General features: G+C 40.0%; 1 protein-coding gene across 1 annotated transcript in view; it reads left to right on the top strand.

The window, feature by feature from the left end:
* plxna4 (plexin A4) overlaps positions 1 to 19,200 on the top strand; it is a 241,588-nt gene that overhangs the window by 156,617 nt on the left and 65,771 nt on the right. Inside the window, exons 6-9 of the mRNA XM_006780708.3 lie at positions 11,250 to 11,373; positions 15,314 to 15,467; positions 17,673 to 17,772; positions 18,335 to 18,449. Of these exons, the coding sequence (XP_006780771.1) occupies positions 11,250 to 11,373; positions 15,314 to 15,467; positions 17,673 to 17,772; positions 18,335 to 18,449 (493 nt within the window). The remainder of the gene's footprint in view (positions 1 to 11,249; positions 11,374 to 15,313; positions 15,468 to 17,672; positions 17,773 to 18,334; positions 18,450 to 19,200) is intronic.

The raw sequence follows: 19,200 nt of genomic DNA, 5'->3' as shown, positions 1-19,200 counted from the left end.
TGGAAGTGTGGCTGTTAAGAAGCCAATTATAAAGAAGGGTAACCGGGAGAACATGATGAGGTATGTCAAATTAAATAAGAATTGGATGAAAAATCAGTGACAACAAATTAGAAATTTTTAGTTCAACCATCGTCAATATGTACGCAGGTCAAGAGAGAGGTACAGTGAGCCTCCACAGCCATCTGTGGAGGCTAAAGACTGTCATGGTTTGAGAGCTGCATTTGAACCAGTGGTCCTGGAGATCTTGTCAAAACTGATGGAATTATTAACGCAAAAAAAGTAACTTCAGATTTTGCTCTGCCATGTAACACCATCGAAAAAGTATCTGATTGGCAACGGCATAATTTTTCAGTGTGACAATGGACGGAGCCCAGACCACAAAATTATTGAAGCAGTGTGGGATCATCTTGACAGAGAACAGAATAAAAAGCAGCTAACATCTAAAAAAAAAAAGGTTGAATGTCCTTCGAGAATCCTGAAGAACTATTTCTGAAGATTACTTGCTTGTCTAAAAGAGTTCAGGCTGTATTGAGAAACAAAAGTCGTCACACCAAATATTGTTAACTAAAAAATTGTTTACATTTATATATTTGAAACACTATCCCCCCAACAGCTTGTGGGGATAGGTTAATTGATTAATCCAAATTACCCATAGGTGTGAATGTGAGCGCGAATGGTTGTCTGTCTCTGTGTGTTACTCCGACAGACTGGCGACCTGTCAAGGGTGTACCCCGCCTCTCGCCCTATGACAGCTGGGATAGGCTCCAGCACCCCCCACAACCCTGAAAAGGATAAGTGGAAGCGGATGGATGGATGGATATTTGAAACACTAGTTTCTAGTTTACAAATATTTTTAAATAAATCACTGCATCTGTTTCAAATTTTGTGAGCAAAACATAAAGAAATCTGAGATGGCTTGGGATTGTTGCACACTAATGGGAATGGGAGTAGTAATGTCATGCTTCTGGCAATAGCCAGATGTCATGTTCTATCTTATCAGATAAGATCTATCAGTACAACCAGTAGTAAATCTCTACAGGTAAACTGTGATTATACTGGGGCACCCTAATGAATCAGTGGACCCAGATGATACTGCTACTAAAAGTGTCAATTTGCTTGAAACGTAAAGTTTTACAAGCCCACAACTTATATTGTCTTTAGAGTACCACTATGTTTCATAGTAAATGAAGGATAACATAAATCTAAATGCTTCTATGCAGTTGTATGCCAGTGTCCCACAATCACGTCTCCATAAACAGTTGTCTAACATATGTACAAGCTTATTAGGCTGATACAAAAAGTTCAGGAAGTCATAAGTAAACACAAAATGGCTGATAAAACTTGCAAGTCATGCTGCAAGCTCCTTGCCCCTTCAATCCTTTGTATTCCCAAGACGTCTTTGGTGCTGTCAAACGAATAACCTTTTCGGAGGGAAAAGCTAATTGGCAGATCCGTTGAATGTTTTTTTCTCTCTCTCTTTCTCCCCTCTCTCACCCACACATTAATTCTACACCACCACTACCTGTCGCTGTGTTCACAGCCATCCATTACCTCAGTATGCTCATTACTGTGGTATGCCGCACTAATGCTAATTAAACTGCAGTGCCACAATTAGCATGCCGCCATAGACTCATTGTGTTTGGTTGCAACGACCACTAACCTGCCCCCGGAGGACAGCTCTAAGTGCTTTGAAATATATTGTTAGCAGGGACAGTGACTGTCAACACAAAAACAAAGTTTTTGCAATATTAAAAGGCATCAAATTTAGCAGTTGGCCTAACACCTTTAAATACCTTTAGTTGCAGTGTTCCCAAGATCAAGTAGGCTGAAATTCTATTAATTCCAATACATCCCTTTATTCTTTTTTTTACAACAGCAGTGATGTTATGCGGTCTAATCTTTTAGGGTTGCAATCACAAAGCAAGTCTCAATGTAATATAATGTGTCCCATGATAATGATGGCACCATGATACAAATATTCAGGAATACTCAATATTCTCTAAAACAATTATCCAATATGTCTCCTGGTATCTGTGTAATTGGAGATGGAAAGGCATACGAGAAAAGATGACAGTCAAGAATTATTTGATTATAGCACTGTGGTGTCAGTGTCTGCGACTGTGCGTTAACGCTATTATGCAATTCATATAATGTCTCACGTCTAATGATTTGTGTTCCCCCCGCTGTCTGGAAATTATTGGATGAAAGCGTGTAGAATGCCTGCATGTTTTAAGAACAGTATTTAATATTTGGCACCGGTTTATCCCGAGAGGAAGTGGCACAATATATGAGGTGCATAAAGTTGTGCTGTTCTCCATGTGCCTGCACTTCTGCTTTTTTAGAAGTCCCGTTTCAGTCATCTCAGAGTTCACAGAGCGTTTTGATTATGCCTATGAGGTGTATCTATTTTGTGAATGTGCTTGTAAATATATTTTGTACAGCTAGAAGCTAACTGAGAGAATATTGAGTCTTTATAAAATTCATCTTCTGAAAAGTTAGACTGTATGAGCATATCCAGTCATTGATAGGACTGCAGTGAAGGTAAATGGCTAGAAAGTCTTATTCTTGTATCATGTAGATATATAGACGCGAGCTATTTGAGATTTGTTTCAATCACTTCTTAATGCACTGCTAAGATCAATGTTTAAGAAGTTGTACTCAGTTTGTTAAAGTACTAAAGATGACTTGACCAACTCTCAGAGTCAAATGTATGCAGTTGTTTCTTTGATCTTGAGATTCTTGGATCTGTGGCATTGCTCTGATGTCTGTGCCCAGGGGAGGATGGCCACCCCCTGTGTATGGGCGACTGATTTCACCCCTCACCCTCACCCTCACCTCTTGGTGGGTGCGAAGGGAAGTTGAGGGGAAGGGAACAAGGCCAAGAAGTGACAGGGGCATCAGGACGGAACGGAATTCTGCACATCCCAGTTCCCTCTCAACTGTCACCATCATTGTGTGAAGACACACACACACACACACACACACACAAAAACCAATCTGCCTAACCCCAACACACATCCGCAAGCAAGCACACCCACTTTTAAGTCAGGACCATTGCTCACTGTCACCTTTTGTCACTCTGCCACACACAGGGAAGCACAGACACTGGAAAATGGACATAAACACACCCTCATAGTGGTGAAGGTGTCTTGCCTTTGTCTGGCAGAGCATGAACCAGACACAGGAACTGACATAAGACTGAGAGGATTGAATGAGAGACATGGCAAGAGTCAAAGGAAGTAAAGATATATGGTGTATTCCAAGTGATGAGGTAAACTGAGGAAGGGAGAAAGAGGTTGATTATAAATTCACAGCGAAAATGAGGAAGGATTAGGAATCTTCTGGTTAAGTAAACTAAACTCTGTAAGCGGGTAATCTTGATGAGGATGTGAGGGTAAACACACACACTCACAAGCACTCACACACACACACACAGACCATATGAGAGATCACCTCTGGGAAATTGTACTCAGGTAAATCACTTCACATGTCCTGTCACATAGCTGTTTCTATGGCAACAAAAACTAAGTCACAACATAATAACCTTGTTATATAATCCAACAGTAATCCCTACTGATGTTTCAGCATTAATGTCACCAGTGTGTTCGTTTCAAATCATACATTGAAAGGCTGAATCGCTTGATCTATATTTAGTCTTGATATATTATGTGTAATTAGCTGATTTTAGATGACTATGTGCAAAAGAAATTGGTGTATTTGCTATCCAAATTTGGGATTGTGGGGTATGATTTATTTATTTTTTACTCAGTAGTTGAGCCATATTTTGTGCTCTTTTGTTCATGCATACCTCAGATGATGAGCGTGCTCCTCACAGTGAACAAAGCCAGCTATTAATATGCGGCATGGACTAGCTCCTTGTTAGCTCAAATTGAGACTAGGCAAAAAGGAAATGTTCACAGTAAAGTATGAGATTGTGTTGAGAATATGCAATAGGCAAGACCATTTCATTTGCAGTGCTTTCTGAGATGGGTTCATTTTAAATATGTCATACATGTACTTGTTTTGTCAATGTTCCCAGTTAGAAACAGCTTTGTGACCGTGAATAAACACACCTTAACACCACAGGCTGTATATCGACTGCCTGAATCAACAGTATCATATGCCCCTATCTATAGTTGCACACATCAAGGAAAATAATACAATGTACTGTAGATAAAGATGAAAGCTGAGTGCACTGTTGAAACTCCATTGAAAAGAACCATGCCGTCACCCTTAAAGGCAAGTATGAAAACATCAACATGGAACCTAAAACGTGAAAACACCTCTGGAAATACTGTAGATGCACAGCAATAGTAAACTAATGCTTTTCTTTGTCTGGGCTTCTATTTTATGAATGCCAGGTCAAACTATGTCGATGTAGTAACAGGACAGTGATATGTGAGCCATTTCAAAACTGTTCCAGTATTGGCTTTTAAATCCATCGCATACTTTATTCCATCTAAAGTATCGCATTTGCTTTGCTCACTATGGGTGCTTAAAGATGATAATCGTAAGACTTCCTGTGACAAAGTAAAACAATATAGGTTTAAAAAAGTATAATATCACTAATTAATTACTTGGTTTCTGCCTTTCTCACATGCACTCAGCTAACCAGCATACCTGGTATGGTCTAATGGCATTATCTGGGCCAGGAGTCACATCAAACACGATTAAAACGACAGCCTAATAAACCTGTCACATCATGTCACCGCCGCCTGTTTCTACCAGGGGACTGTTTGTTTGTTAGTGTGTGGAAGTGAGCGAGTAAGACGTTGTTGCCGTGTCTTTTGACTACTGCTAAATTTGCATAGCACTAAAAGTCATGGCAGAGAAACAGCTGCTCATTGATGCCCGGAGGCCAGGGCTGATGCTGCCAAATCTAATCACCGCCAGTGCTAGCATCTTTTTTGGGGGGTTTTTGTGTTTTAAGATTTATAGGTTGTTGGAGGAGTTTGAGCTAATGACACCCATTTAGAATATTGGTGACGTCAGCCTCTCCTTTCCTCACTTTTTTGTTTTCCGGTCATCCATCACAAATTACATTTGACCTTATTATAGAATTTAACATTGCAGCGACTTTATATCCAAATTGTGAGCTTTGTGAGCACTTTGGTATCACGATGTTTAGCAAAAATATTTTGTCATCAGATAGTCTTTGGTGGTCACATATTAAAGCATTTCTAACTGTTTACATATTTACAGTATGCAAATGCTTGCTAGTAATTCCAGTTTATATATAATTTAATAGGTTCTTTTAAAAAAAGTCTCATACAGCTTTTTTAAACCTATGCAAAGGAGCAGTCTTACTGTATAATTTTCTACTCAGTTGGTGTTCTTGCACCAGTGGTATGCAAAGGGGATAGCTCAGAGATTTCTGGACCTGCAGCAGAGATTCTGCAATTTCTGTGTCTTCAAGTATGGCCTTATAAAAGACAGATTGTGTGTGTGTGTGTGTCTGTGTGTGCACGTGTGTGCACACAAACCGGTTCACACAAACTGGAGTAACAGGGTCATGGCCAGTGGGCCAGGTAATAACTCTCCCGCCAGCCCCTTCATGCGGATTTCTGCTCTGTGGACCACCACTCTTAATGATAGCAGGAGGAGGTACACTTACTCTTGTGTGTGTTCGTGTGTGTTCGGCTGCGTTCGTGTGTTTGGTCACATGTGCAAGTGTGAGATGTAGCCACCTTAAATGTTGAAGTGTCATTTGACTGAATCACTGTGACATAGCCCCTGCCTCTAAGGTACTTTATATAGGCCGAGGCTATTAGTATGTATAGACTTCTATATGGTGTCTGATGATGCATGGTTAGCACAGTAATTGGTTTTTAGTTGGACTACAGAGTGCCTATTTGTAGGGCATTGAATCACCACAAACAACAGTTAATATAACAAAAAAATTGCAGGTAATATATAACAAATCCTATCAAATTTAAGTATTTTAATTCATAATAAAGTGGCATTACAATGTGCCTTATTCAATGCTTTAAAGTACAAAGGAATATTGTACACAGTTGACATTACCTTTGCCCATTGTGTTTTTGCGATGGCATGACATCAATCATGTCACCTTTTTAAGCTAAATGGTACGTGGTAAAATCATATGCATGTCATTTTAATTCATCTCCTAGTGTTGACTATGTATCTATTCTTCTGGCTTGTATGCATATGTTGCATACAATACTGTGGCTATGATAAATATTTTGTGGTGAAATGTATTGTCCATAAGGTTGTCTTGCTTTTAATAGCTGTGACAGCCTCATCAACAGTTGCCAAAGCTAAAAAAAAAAAAGTCCTTCTGTGCCCTTTGCCCAGTCTCTCACTATAATTGTGTCACCTTATCAAAGGCTGGGAGAAACAAGAGTGCAGATTAGTTTTCATTCAGGGCCCATCTAATCCTTTCAGCTTGTTCTTTCATAACGTGTCATTGCCAGTCAGTCAAACAGCTCTTCACAACAGCAGTGTTTACTATCCAAATGAATAGATGTTGGACGTCTAATTCTCTGGAAAAAAAAAAGGGAAAAGATAGCCCGAGTCAAGCTTTTTATGACTGCTATTTGAAATCTAAATCGCTTTGATCTCGGGGGTCCTCTAAATGTTCTATTCTTTGATGTTTACAAAAGGGTGAGATTGTTGCATATTGTTACAAATGATTCAATCTTTCTTTCCTTTCAGGGTCCGCGTGGAACGTAATTGAAAACAATTATCCAGTGCTTTCCTCTGATAATGCCCATCACTTACATCAGTTAAACCATGTAAGGCATTATCTTAAACATCCTTTCAGTAAAGTCCCAAGTCACCAAACGGCCAGATAAATTCTCCCCTCTCCCGGCATGGACATAGCTTATGTGTGTGTAGCTATCCTATGCTTTGGCTAGAGATTCAATCAGGATGCAAGACCATTTGGTAAATGATAACATTCATATGCATCTGTTAACTGGTCACCCACTAGCATCTCAGTAGGATTCTCTGCTGGGAGTGAATCAAGTAAAAGGAGGTTTTATTTAATCAAACTAAACAGAGCATTGGTATGCATAAATTGTGACTGTGTGCTGGTGGAAGATGAACCATTTGATCGGAATGTTTGCGTGATTGGTGGGTGACGTTGCATTGTGCTTTAAGAAAATGCTGATTGATGATGTTGGTGTAGCCCTCCACCATGCCAGTGATCTCGATGAACACAAAAACCTGAGACATCAGCTCTATTGCCCATTATTAGGAAGGTAGATTAAAAAATCGGTAGCTTCCCTCTTCTCTTCAGTCACTTTCTCTGCATTGTTGAACTCAAACAGAAATTATTTGACCCCTTTGTTTTTTTTTAAACCTGCTCAGCAATTCTGTGACCTTAAGACTCTGAAGTGGAGATGCAATATACAGTTCCTGCAAGGCCAGAAAGCCAAAGTGAAACTGTTCTAGAAATTAGAAACACTCTTGCAAAGAGAGACCCTTTCTTTCTAGTTCATCTTGTGATTTAGTGCGTACTGTGTGTTTAAATAGTCGCTTTACAACAAACAATCTTATAACATTGTCTTTGGCAAGATTTATAGACCCACACTTCCCATAAACAGCTTAACAGAAGATCAGTAAACAAGTTGAGAGATGTTGAATAGCTTGGATACATGTCTGATGATCTACCCAAAACCAATTTAATTGTGATCATGAAAAATATTTTCAACATTAACAGAAGCTATTTCAGTTTACCCACACATTATAGATAGGGCTACTTATGAATAACCAGAAAAATAAAATTAAAAAGTAAATACAGCAGGATTGTTTGTGATATATAAAAAAACAAAAGTGTTCTCAATCAAACGAATAGCATCTCATGCAGATGCAAGGGCTGAAGGCAAAAGTAAAATGTTCACTTTGACCAAGGTGGAAGTGACTTTTCCCTTCAAAGTCCTGGAAAAAATAGAATTCTCCATTCCTTCTATCTTTTTATTTTTTCAGTTTATTAATAAAAGCTGGTAATCACGTGCAAATGAAATGTTACAAACCTCCTGTAAATATTCTTAGTTATGTTTCAGTGAGCTATTACCTTAACCCCAGCTGTTAAATAACAAAGGCAGGCATTTAATTGCTATCAAACTATTAGAATAACAGCAGTCACCATGAATGAAACTGATCATCACAAAATGATGGATAATAATAACCATCTTTGTGTGTTTTGTAGTGAGAGTTAAGGTGTTGACGCTGTGTCGGTCAGGCGGTGATGTTTGAGCTGCAGTATTTCAACACCTCTGCACTTTTCTTAGGACAGTCACAAAACACATAATCCTGAAAATAAATGTAATTAAAAAATGAATTAATTGTATTCATTTTTTTAATCACTGGCATCATACTTTACACATGACAACAGATTTGATTTACTGGAATAATGTGGTCTTACAGAGTACAAATACTTATATGTATTCTATATTTCTCTATAGGTGTGAAATTAATCTATAGCTGATTAAATTCAGTGAGTCAGGATATTTCTTCTTTTTTTTTTTTTTAATCCATCTTCACTGCACATAACAACCAAAACAAATTGCCCCCTGTCCACTTTTTAAAGTAGAGGATCATACCTTGTCTCATAATCCTGTATTAACAAGTCCCAGTCCAGCTATGCCAGGTCTTGTTGTTGCAACCATCCACTCATACTGCATCGTTGTGTCTTATAACTGCATTAAGATGCATTATAAGTCCTGCGGATGATAAAACATCAGCTGCAAAACTTGGTAGATGTGAATATTGGACAAAAAAAAAACCAATTCAACGAACACATAAAAAGAAAACTGTAAAATTTGAAAATGTAATTCACTGCAAAATCAGCATTTACACATCCTTGCATCTTGTCCTGTTTACTCTGTTTCATTCTCTTTACTGTTGTGTTCCTACATCATCATCATCCTCTCCACCACTGTCATTTACAGCAGCAAGAGTCTCATAAAGATGATGTCATAAATCTGGGTCATAATAAGGTTCAGCAAGGGACAGCAGATATTTATCAACCCTGAGCTTATCCCTCATAAATCAAAATGCTACTAGGGTTTGTTTTATTGGTCATTTGGAAAGGTCTAGTGACTTTTTCTGCAATGTTTTCACTGTAACTGTGCTGTAGAGATTGGAGTTACTATATTATAGAAAAGAAAAGGGGGGGGAGGAAGAACAACAACTCCAGATGTGGTCGCTCAGTTCATCTTCAAGGACGTGTCATTTGTGAGAGGACATCTAATTCCTTCTTTGAAATTTTAAGGAATTGTTCTATCTGTTGAACATTTTCTAAATGTATTAGGCCTGAATTGAATTTAGTAATGAGGCAATCATGCATAGTGATGATTCACTTAAAGAGATTGTGCCAGTTAATGTTAATAATGCAATACAGCCAGCGATCTTGGCATGAAATGCATGTTTTTCTACCAAAACACAATGTACCGTGACACTGTTAAGGAACGCACACAAAGACAAACATCATTATGGGCACAAAAGCGTATACAAAGCAAGTATTTAGAACCTTATTTCCAAAAAAGTTGGAATGCTGCTTAAAATATGAATCAAAAACAGAAGCCAATGATACGCATGTAACACTATATCTAATTTTGAATGTTGCTGCAAAGCTAAAACTGCCTGTCCAATATTGTGTTGCTTGGTCTGCAGCAATGTTTACGTGGGTGGTATCTGTCAGAGTACAAAGTAAGATCCGCATAATGCCAGAACCCAAGGTTTTCCTACAGAACTTTGCATGCTAATGAGATGATCCATGTCACGCACCGCACCTGTCAGCACTTTTAATGTCGTGGTTGATCAGTGTTTGTCGGTGAAAGTGTGCTTTTTTTTGTCGGTGGGGGGTTATGTGGGTTGTTTGCCTGGGGGGTTACTTATATGATGCGGCCTTATTAAATCAGTGCTAGAAGAGGAGGCACAGACATCAGTGATTGAAAAGCACAAAGGAACCTGAAGCGATTAAACCCCTACTCAAACCAGCTTAGAAGGGAAAGCTTCACAGAAAGCCAACAATGGTTGCATTCCTTTAAGTCGTGCTTCTCTTGTGCTTTCTTTTCCACACTCTCTCTCTCTCCGTTTCTCTCTCGGCAGCGCTCTTTACCCCTCCTCCTGTTCTGTGCCTTTCTCGAACAGATTATTTCTTTTTCATTTTCTTTGTCTGTCTTCTTTGCAGCACGTTAGGCCGCTTAACTTTACAATGCTCATGTCAGGTCAAAACCCACCCTCCTTCTGTCTGTCCAATTCAGGAGAAAAAAGACTCTTTCTGCATAAGGTATTACTGTATCTCAGACGTCAACCACCTCGAAAGTCTTTCTTTCATTCGTTCATTAAGGCCTCTTTCTTTCTTTTCAGCCTTTTATTCCTCTAAAGGAGTTTTAGGGCGCTCTCTGGATTTTCCAGGTTGTTAATTGCACAGAAAGTTTTTGTCTGAATCAATAGGGGATTAAACTTGAATAAGTTTATGAGGGGATTAGATTAGAACAAGAGCATGTGGGTGTTTGTGTAGAGAAGAAGGTTGAGGTGATATTACAGTCTGGGGCCGTTTTTTTTTAGAATTTCTCGCTAAGCATATATTTAACAACAGTTTAAATAATTGTGTTTCCCAGCCACTTCTACTGGAATTTTTAATGTTAAAACTTTCCACTGCAGCAGTTTTGGTGAGACCCAGTTGCGCTTCTCATACTTCTTTAATTACGAACTCATTTAGATCGCCCAGCTATGGGAAATGACCTTGTAGTCTATCAAGGGATTGTTTTTGGAACATGAGTCAGTAAACTCCTCTTACACCACAAATGGTCCAGTACTCCAGCTCCCCAAAACGCTGTATTCTACTGGATTAGACAGAAGTAATCTATCCCACGTCCCAAACAACATCCACATATCCACCTGCATTTGGCACTGCCCATGAATGCCAGTCATTAAGATGACTTTGCAAAGAAGAGGACTGCTACCTCTTTCCCAATGGGCCGTCTCCACTTCCACATATAGAGCAACCATTGTTTTAAATGTAACTGCTCCCAGCCCTGTGGTGACCAGCCTTCCATTCACTGAACACTGAGGCTGGTACGCTGCCAGAGAGGAAATATGATAAATGTGTATAGCACCAACTGTCGGGGAGGGGGAGGGACATTCTCTTTTTCCCCAGATGCCAACAGGTGGAAAGGGGTAAGCCCTGGTCGGGTTACTGCAGGCATGCATATGCCAATAAGCATGTGTGTATTTGTCTCCACGAATAACACTCCCTGTTGTTGTTCTTTTTCCAGGTGTGCCAGAAAGGAGAAATGTGAGCGCTCATCAGAGCCCCGGCGCTTTGCATCCGACATCAAGCAGTGTGTGCGTCTCAGTGTCCATCCAAACAACATCTCCGTGTCCCAGTTTAGTGTCACGGTGAGTGGAAAACAAATTCACTGAATCAGATACCCTGAAATGGAAACAAAGGCTTGTTTGGGGCTTTAGATGCGCAAACCTTGTGTTTTTTCCCTGTGTGTGTTACATGTCCTATACTATCAGGCATCAGTTTCCTCTTTGTGTCACTTGGAAGATTAAATTTAGTCACATTTTAAATTAAAGTAATGAAATATATCTTTCTCTGACTGCATATGGAATATTTTTAGCAGCCAAACGTGCATTTGCTTTACTGGAGCCACATTGCAATAGAAAGTGAGGATAACTGAATAAGTTTCTGGTGAGAATATCTTGTCTGGCAGATTGACAAAATCACACTCTCAAGCATAATTTGTAATATGGTGGAATTACGCTCTAAATACTGATTAGTAGCTTGTTTTAACTCTGTAATCCTGCTTTATATGGTTTTACTGACTGCCAGCAGGCATTCCTCAAATCCCGACCTCACAACTTACAATCCTGTCCAACGAAATGGTCTCCCAACAAATGTCAACAATCATTGACAGAGTATAGTTTAGCTCGGCTGTGTTTATTGTGATTGTTGGCAGCCAAATGCACCACTTTTCCCCCTGGATGTTTCATTCTCAAACAGCTGCCAGATTTAAAGGGTCTGAATTGTTTTTTATTGTTTAAGTGTATTGATTGGTGTGCAAAGAGGCTGTGATCCATTGCAACAAAAATATGTCTCTGCAGAAACTGGAGAAACACGAGCGCTCGAACTATCTCGGTGTATCCCCATGCCAGCTTTCACCACGACGCAAAATCTTTTTTTTTTCTTTGATTTGAACAGGATCAAGAGGCTAATGTTTTTAAATGTCAGCATCTTTGACGCTACTAGAAAGTACTGCAGTAACACTGTGTGTTATATAGTATAAATATTCCACTTACCTTACTGTACCCAGCATCAGAGGTTAACACGGTGGTGCAATTTTAAATCGTAAAGTGCAGTCAGCATGACAGATCTCCATTGCATCAAGGGTCAAGTGCGGATTGCTTTTTTTTTTTTTTTTTTTTTTTGAATTCCTCTGCAACACAAAAATGATATTTATGAGTGTGTGCGCGCGCACGTTGTTGCTCAAGCCTTTCGAGTGTTTAACCTTTTGCCAGACATATCCCATCCAGGGGCTTCTGCCTAACAGACAAAGGCTCTTGTTTGACCTTTTTGTTCTTAAATATTTGTTGAGAAAGATAAGGCTTAGAAATTCTTGACAGAAACGGGTACACATCACCGCTGAAGTTGGAACTACTCTAGACGAAGCCATTATTTTCTAAGCTCCAGAAGCTCCGGAAAATAACTTTCTGAGCAAATAGTTTTAGGGACTCCTTATGGATCTGCCTCAAAAGTCATCAAAAATATATCTGGCTGATCACAGCCCAACACTGGAGGAAGAAGGGGTTGTGCTCATTATAATACTATTATGCTTCTAGAGGCACAGATGGAACAGCTGTGTCATGCAGTTTTTCACACACACAGAGGATGTAGTCTTTTTACGTATCGTAATTCTGTTTCATTTTCTTAATTTTCTCCCTACATTGCTTTGCTGTGTATGAGTGCAGAAGTTAGCAAGTCAAGAGGAAACGCGAGTGGAAGTTATTATAAAATGAAATTGCTCTATTGCATCTGGGCTTTTAAGAGCTAATTGTTGCTTATATAGTTGATATTTCCATAGATTTTTTTTTATATATGCCAGATGCGATGCAGGAATAATGTACTCTTAAGTTTAGATCTTACTTTTATGTCACTCTTCTGGACATAAAAGGTCATAAATAAAACAATCATGTCTGATTTAAAGCTTGCTTAATAATAAACATAAGAAGATATAACGTTTAAGTCAGTCTTCTTCTCTGTAGCGTTGACTGCGTTTGAATAAATCCTCTCTGCAGCGAGGATATTTTTCACCCATCTAAGATGAACAGCAACACATATTCTCAGCATCAGGCATGGTGTTTTATAAACTACCGGAGGTCATTTGTGCGCGCGCATTTGTCGGCTGTTCCTATTAAAGATGAGTATGTTATTTCCATACTCATGCATCACTGCTGCGGCTCGGCTCTAAATGTAATTGAGGGAACTCTACATCTGTCCACCTTTCCTTCTTAAAAGGAAAAATAAATAAAGAAGAAGAGAAATAAAGGAGGTGAGAGAGAGAAAAAAGTTATGCAGTGTCCACCTTTATGCTGGATGTTGTGTATCTATTCACACCAGTACCCATTAAATAGCAATATAAAAACAGCTCAGGTCAGCCCTTCTTTGGCGCTGAGGCAGCTTTCAACACCACATTGCACGTCTACTATAGGCTACGCCTCAAATCAATGCCTGGACCAAAGCCCCCTTGCAGACACAGTTTTCCGTCAGTATGTATATTTCGGTCTTGACCCCTCTCCATCTGCCTCCCCAAGTCTGTTTTTTTTTTTCTCTTCCTTTTATCCACGGAGTAATTTTTCTGTCTCCCACTGTCACTAGTTCACCTGAAGCCTTTTTTCCTGAGAAGCTGAAAGAGCTTACATAGCATTTTCAAATGAAGAGGAGGAATTTGCATTCTTTATTTCAAGTCTTCTTTTCACTTGCTGTCCAGCACCCTGTGTGCCAGCACTCTCACTATTTCATCTTCTCACTAATAGTTCATCCTGCACTTTGAGTTTGAGTTTTCTGTTTTTATTATTTTATTCACCTTTTCCAAAACATTTTATACCACAACACCTTTTGTTCTCAAAGAGCCAGACAGCCAGGAATTTAATGTGGAACTGAAAAATCAATGTAGCTCATACAATACCACAAGGCATAATGAAAGGTGACTAGAAAGGTATCAGTGCTCTTGGCAGTTGGATACAGCCTGTTAAGATGGAACTAATTTCAGTTTTATGTCTTAATGCATTAGAGGGTGTCCATGTTGTGTGGGCATTTAGCCAGGATATGCACCTGACACCTGGTTCAAGAACCCTCCTGGTGTCCCCTCTGGCCACTGACCACTGTGCTGATTGATCTTTACTCTGCAGTGACCTTGCATGAGTTCCCTCCTCAGCAGTCATTGTCACAGTCTGGCGAGGGCAGACTGTAGGGGTTGACAAAAGGACCCAAAACGCAGACTCCAAGGAACAGGGAACAGAACTTGAAATGTTAACAAAAAGCGAGCCGTTTAATATGGCTGGTAAAAAAGGTACAAACAAAGGCAAGGCAAACTGAAGCAAAATTAACACAAACCTAAACTGGGAAATCTAAACAAACAATAAGAAAAACCTAGACAAGAAACTTGGAAGCATGGCATGGCATAGGAAGCATGGCGTGGACAACAGACGACCTGACACACTGAAAACAGAGGACTTAAATACACAGGAGGTGATTAGGGGAAGTGGGAACACATGGAGGAACAGCTGACTGACATGATGCCTAATGACAGGACAAGGGAAGTGAAACTAAATACAATGAACAAAGAACACACGACTCCTTCAAAATAAAACAGGAAACATGGGACAGACATGATAATACAAACTTGATAACATAAGACACGCAGCATGAAACACAAAGGGTGAGGGAAACTTAAATACAGGGGAAGAAAACACAAGGAGTCTAATAACCAAATGAACTTCACTAATCTAATGAACTTAAACATAAACAACATCCAAATAAACTAAAACTTAAAACGCTGGGTTAACAGACCCAGGAACATGACAGTCATATCTGAAAATGTGAAGTTCTCACAGATGTGTGTCAGCCATAAAATTACATTTAGGGCTTGTTTATCTTGTTTGTCTCACTTGTTTATCTTAGACCGCAGGGCAGCTATAAAATGCACCTGGATATGAGTCATCGTGTATGTTTTAAACTGGCTTTCGTGCTGTCGTGTATGTGTTAGCTTTAGCTGGCCTTAATCTCTTTTATCATATCTGACGGCTTGTATCCCTTTTCTTTCCCTTTCTGCAGTTGGTGTTGGAAGCCCATAATGTTCCAGAACTCTCTGCAGGTGTCAACTGTACATTTGAGAACCTGGCTGAGATGAATGGCTTGGTGGAGGGAAATCGGATAAAGTGCTCCTCGCCCGCTGAAAAGGAAATGCCACGAATAATCGTTGACAAAGGTAAAAAAAGAAAAGAAAAGAAGAAGACTGGAGTCATCACGTATTAGATTAGGACTTGAATGACTTTCAGGTACATGCACATCTGGATATTCTCCCTTCTGTCAGAAGCATGCTTGTCCTAGGGCAAAGAGTGTTCTGTGAATTTTTGTTTCCTCATTGCCATCAGTAACTCAGCAGGCCTTGAAGCACTGCCTTAGGATATGTTTAGTAATTGAATGAACATTAGTTATTTGTCTGAATGTGGGATTTTTCTTCTCGCCTACCTTAACATGAATACGCTCTAGAGGGAGTTACGGGACCCTAGTTAACCTCGGTGTAAAAAGCAGAAAATCACACTTCGCAGCGTGGTTTTACTACAGCATTTCAGCTAACGTGTAGCCTAGAGATAATATAATCTCTGTGGACAGTTTCCCTGTGTACCACTGCCTTACTGATCATTTTCATTTACATGGAGTTTTTCTTTTGATAACCCTGTCCTTCTCTCTCTTGGGTGGCCAAGCTTGTTCTAATTGAGAAAACTCCCATCTGGGAAGGTCTGTCTGCAGGCAGTTGATCCTTCACCAACGCTTACGTGTCCTCGTGTAATAACTTTCTTTCTAAAAGAAGAAATAGAGAACAAAAAATATTTGGATTCGGCTGTAATGCTACCATTTATGATGGAAAGGCTCTAAAGAAGATATTTGCAACTGTTTACGCGTCGTGAAAGAAAAGCAGTCTCTACATTGTTTATATAATGGATTCAAATGCAAAGTTACACATTCGCGTTTTTCTTTATTCCTCGGTTGCTCCAAGAACAGAAGAACAGAAGAATCGCACATACATGTGCCTAACAGACATATGAAATCATTTCAATAAAGTTATCCACAGACAGACAGCACACATGTACATGTACAGCTGAAAGGGAGCCTGGGGGTGCTTTGGGGAATTTGAAAAAAACAAAACATTTGTTCAATGTTTGCTATGTCACATGTAAAGCTGGTAATGCTGCAGTCATGCAAACATTGATGTGCAAATATGTACTCTGAGTACACAAATGTTCCATACAGCATTTCTCCCTACCGACTGCTTGTCACCCTCCACTCTCACAAACATATGGTTTTCCCGTTTTAGGGAGAGGAAACCATTCCAAGTGTTCGTGTCTTTTATCTTCAATTTTTACTAGTACTCATTAGTCTAAGCTCGGTTGAAAGAGGGAAAAGGGAGAGCGACGGAAGAAGTGACGAGAGGCGGGGAGAGATAGTGTTAGCAGGCTTCAAGGTAACATTTAGGTGGCCTAATTAGGACAGATCCGTTGTCAGTGGCGCTTTACTGTGATTGATGAATGATTCCTCCTTTGTTGGAGAGATGGGGGACAGACACGAGGGAGACGAAGGAGTTGCAACGTGGAAGGAAGTGAAGAGACCTGGGTAGAGAGATAGAGCGAGGATGAGAGAGAGACACATAGGTAGTCTAGAAAGAGAGAGAGAGCGCATTTAGATGCGTGGATGGGCTGTTGAATTAAACATGAACTCCTTCATTAGTGCCAGACAAAAGGACACACCAAATACAGATGAGTCGCAAGCTCACGGACACGCACGCTCGAACAGACACACACAAACACACACGTACTTTCCGTTTCATCTTCTTCTTCCTTTACCTTGTCAAAGACTCTCTCAAAGACTTTTCCAGGGGAATATTGTCCATCCCGAGGGATATGCGCCAACTTTTGTTTCTTGTAAGACGCCAGGAATAGGCAGAGTTAACCCAATAAAGCCCTCTCTTTCTACTCTCTTTCTTTGCTAAGACATACTGCCTTTACCATTGCAACAAGCTGATCACCTGTAGCTCCTAGCAGTGCAGTCATTTTCTTTTTCTTTAAAACGAAATCTAGCTCGACGTTGTAAAATGATATTTGAATAAGCAAATGGAATGATTATCATACAAGTGGTGTCGACCCCCTGCCTGTGCTGAAAGAGTAGCGGTGACACTCTAACATTACCATTATAATACTGTTTTGTTTCTCCTACTTGTTTGAAGAGTTGAATGAAGCTGTCAATAACGGCTTCAAGTAACGTGTTCTGAAACAAAGGCAATTCCTCCTTCTGCTAGTTCTCATTCTTGTTGTCCTTGTCTTGTGTTTCTTTGTTTTGTTAGCAGAGTACAAAAGCTTTCTTCCTACCTCTGTGTATCAAACCGTTAATTTTGACTTTGATCTGTTTTCTCTAGGTGACCACCAGATCGTGCAGCTCTATCTCAAGTCCAAAGAGACCGGCCTGGCATTTGCAAATACAAGTTTTGTTTTCTACAATTGCAGTGTGCACAAATCGTAAGTTTATGTCTACTATTAGTTTCTAATTGCACTGCAGTGAGTGTATAAAACAATGCCGAAGTTATGTTGTATTAATATCGGGGGGCAGAACTAAAGAGTTGAGGCATGCAGCATTTGCAATTAGTTTGTGTCTTGCTTCCTTGGCCTTTGGGGTGGCTCTGGCTCAGGAGGTAGAGCAGGTCGTCTACTTACTGAAAGGTTCATGGTTCAATCCTTGGCTGCCCCAGTCTGCGTGCCAAAATTTGGGCAATAACCACAGGTTACTCCCAGTGCAGTCATTGTAGTGGGAATGTTTGGTAGAAAGTGTATATACGTAGACAACGTGAATGAGATATGTTGTCTAAAGTGCTTTGAGTGCACAACTAGAAAAGTGCTCTGTGAGGTTCAGTACATTTAAAACAGATACTTTGTTGCAAATCTAATGCTTCTATATTGTTGAAAAGCTGCCACAAACTATGTGCAGAATTCATTTGTGCACAGAAGTTGTTACATTGAGCTTTTGTACTTCAGTGCATTTGGTGCTTCTTAGTCCTAATTCAAAACTATGCTCTCCTTGTAGGTGTCTGTCATGTGTGAGTAGTCCCTACCAGTGCCACTGGTGTAAATACAGACATGACTGTACCCATGACCCTCGCACATGTTCCTTCCAGGAAGGTCGAGTGAAGAAGCCTGAGGTGAGTCCCAAACCGAGCATGAGATTAAAAGTTTGCATTGATTTTTGTTTTTATTTTCAACCTGTACAGGTATTGAAACACATTGTAGCACCCAGAAGGTAGACGGTGCCAGAGCTAGGCGGGGATTGTAAAGATGTGCTGTCAGAATTGTTGTTTAAGCAGCTCTCAAGGGGGACCATGTTTTCCAGCATCACTTCTGTCTATAGATTTAAAGACTGTCAAATTACATCCCATTAAGACATTGTCCACAAATCCTCAGATTTTACTGCTGCCCAGCTTCAGTCCAGCCTCTGGGTATTGAGCCAGCTAAGTTATAAAACATGGTGAAATAAATTGAGGGGAAATGTTTGGCTATGTGCGACTAATAGCCATCGGTGGAGGTTTTACATGCAAAAAGAGTTATGTTAAAAGGACTGAGACACCTTTCAGCTGTAGTGCTTCCATCTGGCATGAGCCTCTTGGCATGTCTCACTCTTGACTGCACATCAAAGGGCAGTGGAAGCTAATAAAACTGAGTCATTTCCACTTGCCCAACCCTATTCCCTGTGACAGCTTAGTCTGTGTGAATTATCAATAGTATTGGCAGCCAGTTCTATTCCCTTCGAAACAGAACCCACTGTAATTAGGCTGCTCTGCTGCAGAGGACAAGCCACTCACTGGATGGGGTACATTCAGTGAATGCCCCCAAAGCAGCCACTCCCCATCCTGTGAGAGAGAGGCTTCATGCTGATTTAGAGCGGCTGCAGCAGCA

This window comes from Neolamprologus brichardi, chromosome 17, assembly GCF_056152115.1.
Source record: "Neolamprologus brichardi isolate AB-2024 chromosome 17, ASM5615211v1, whole genome shotgun sequence".
In the NCBI taxonomy this organism is placed as follows: Eukaryota; Metazoa; Chordata; class Actinopteri; order Cichliformes; family Cichlidae; genus Neolamprologus; species Neolamprologus brichardi.
Note: the sequence above shows the minus strand (reverse complement) of the source record. Positions and strands in the feature narration are given on the sequence as shown.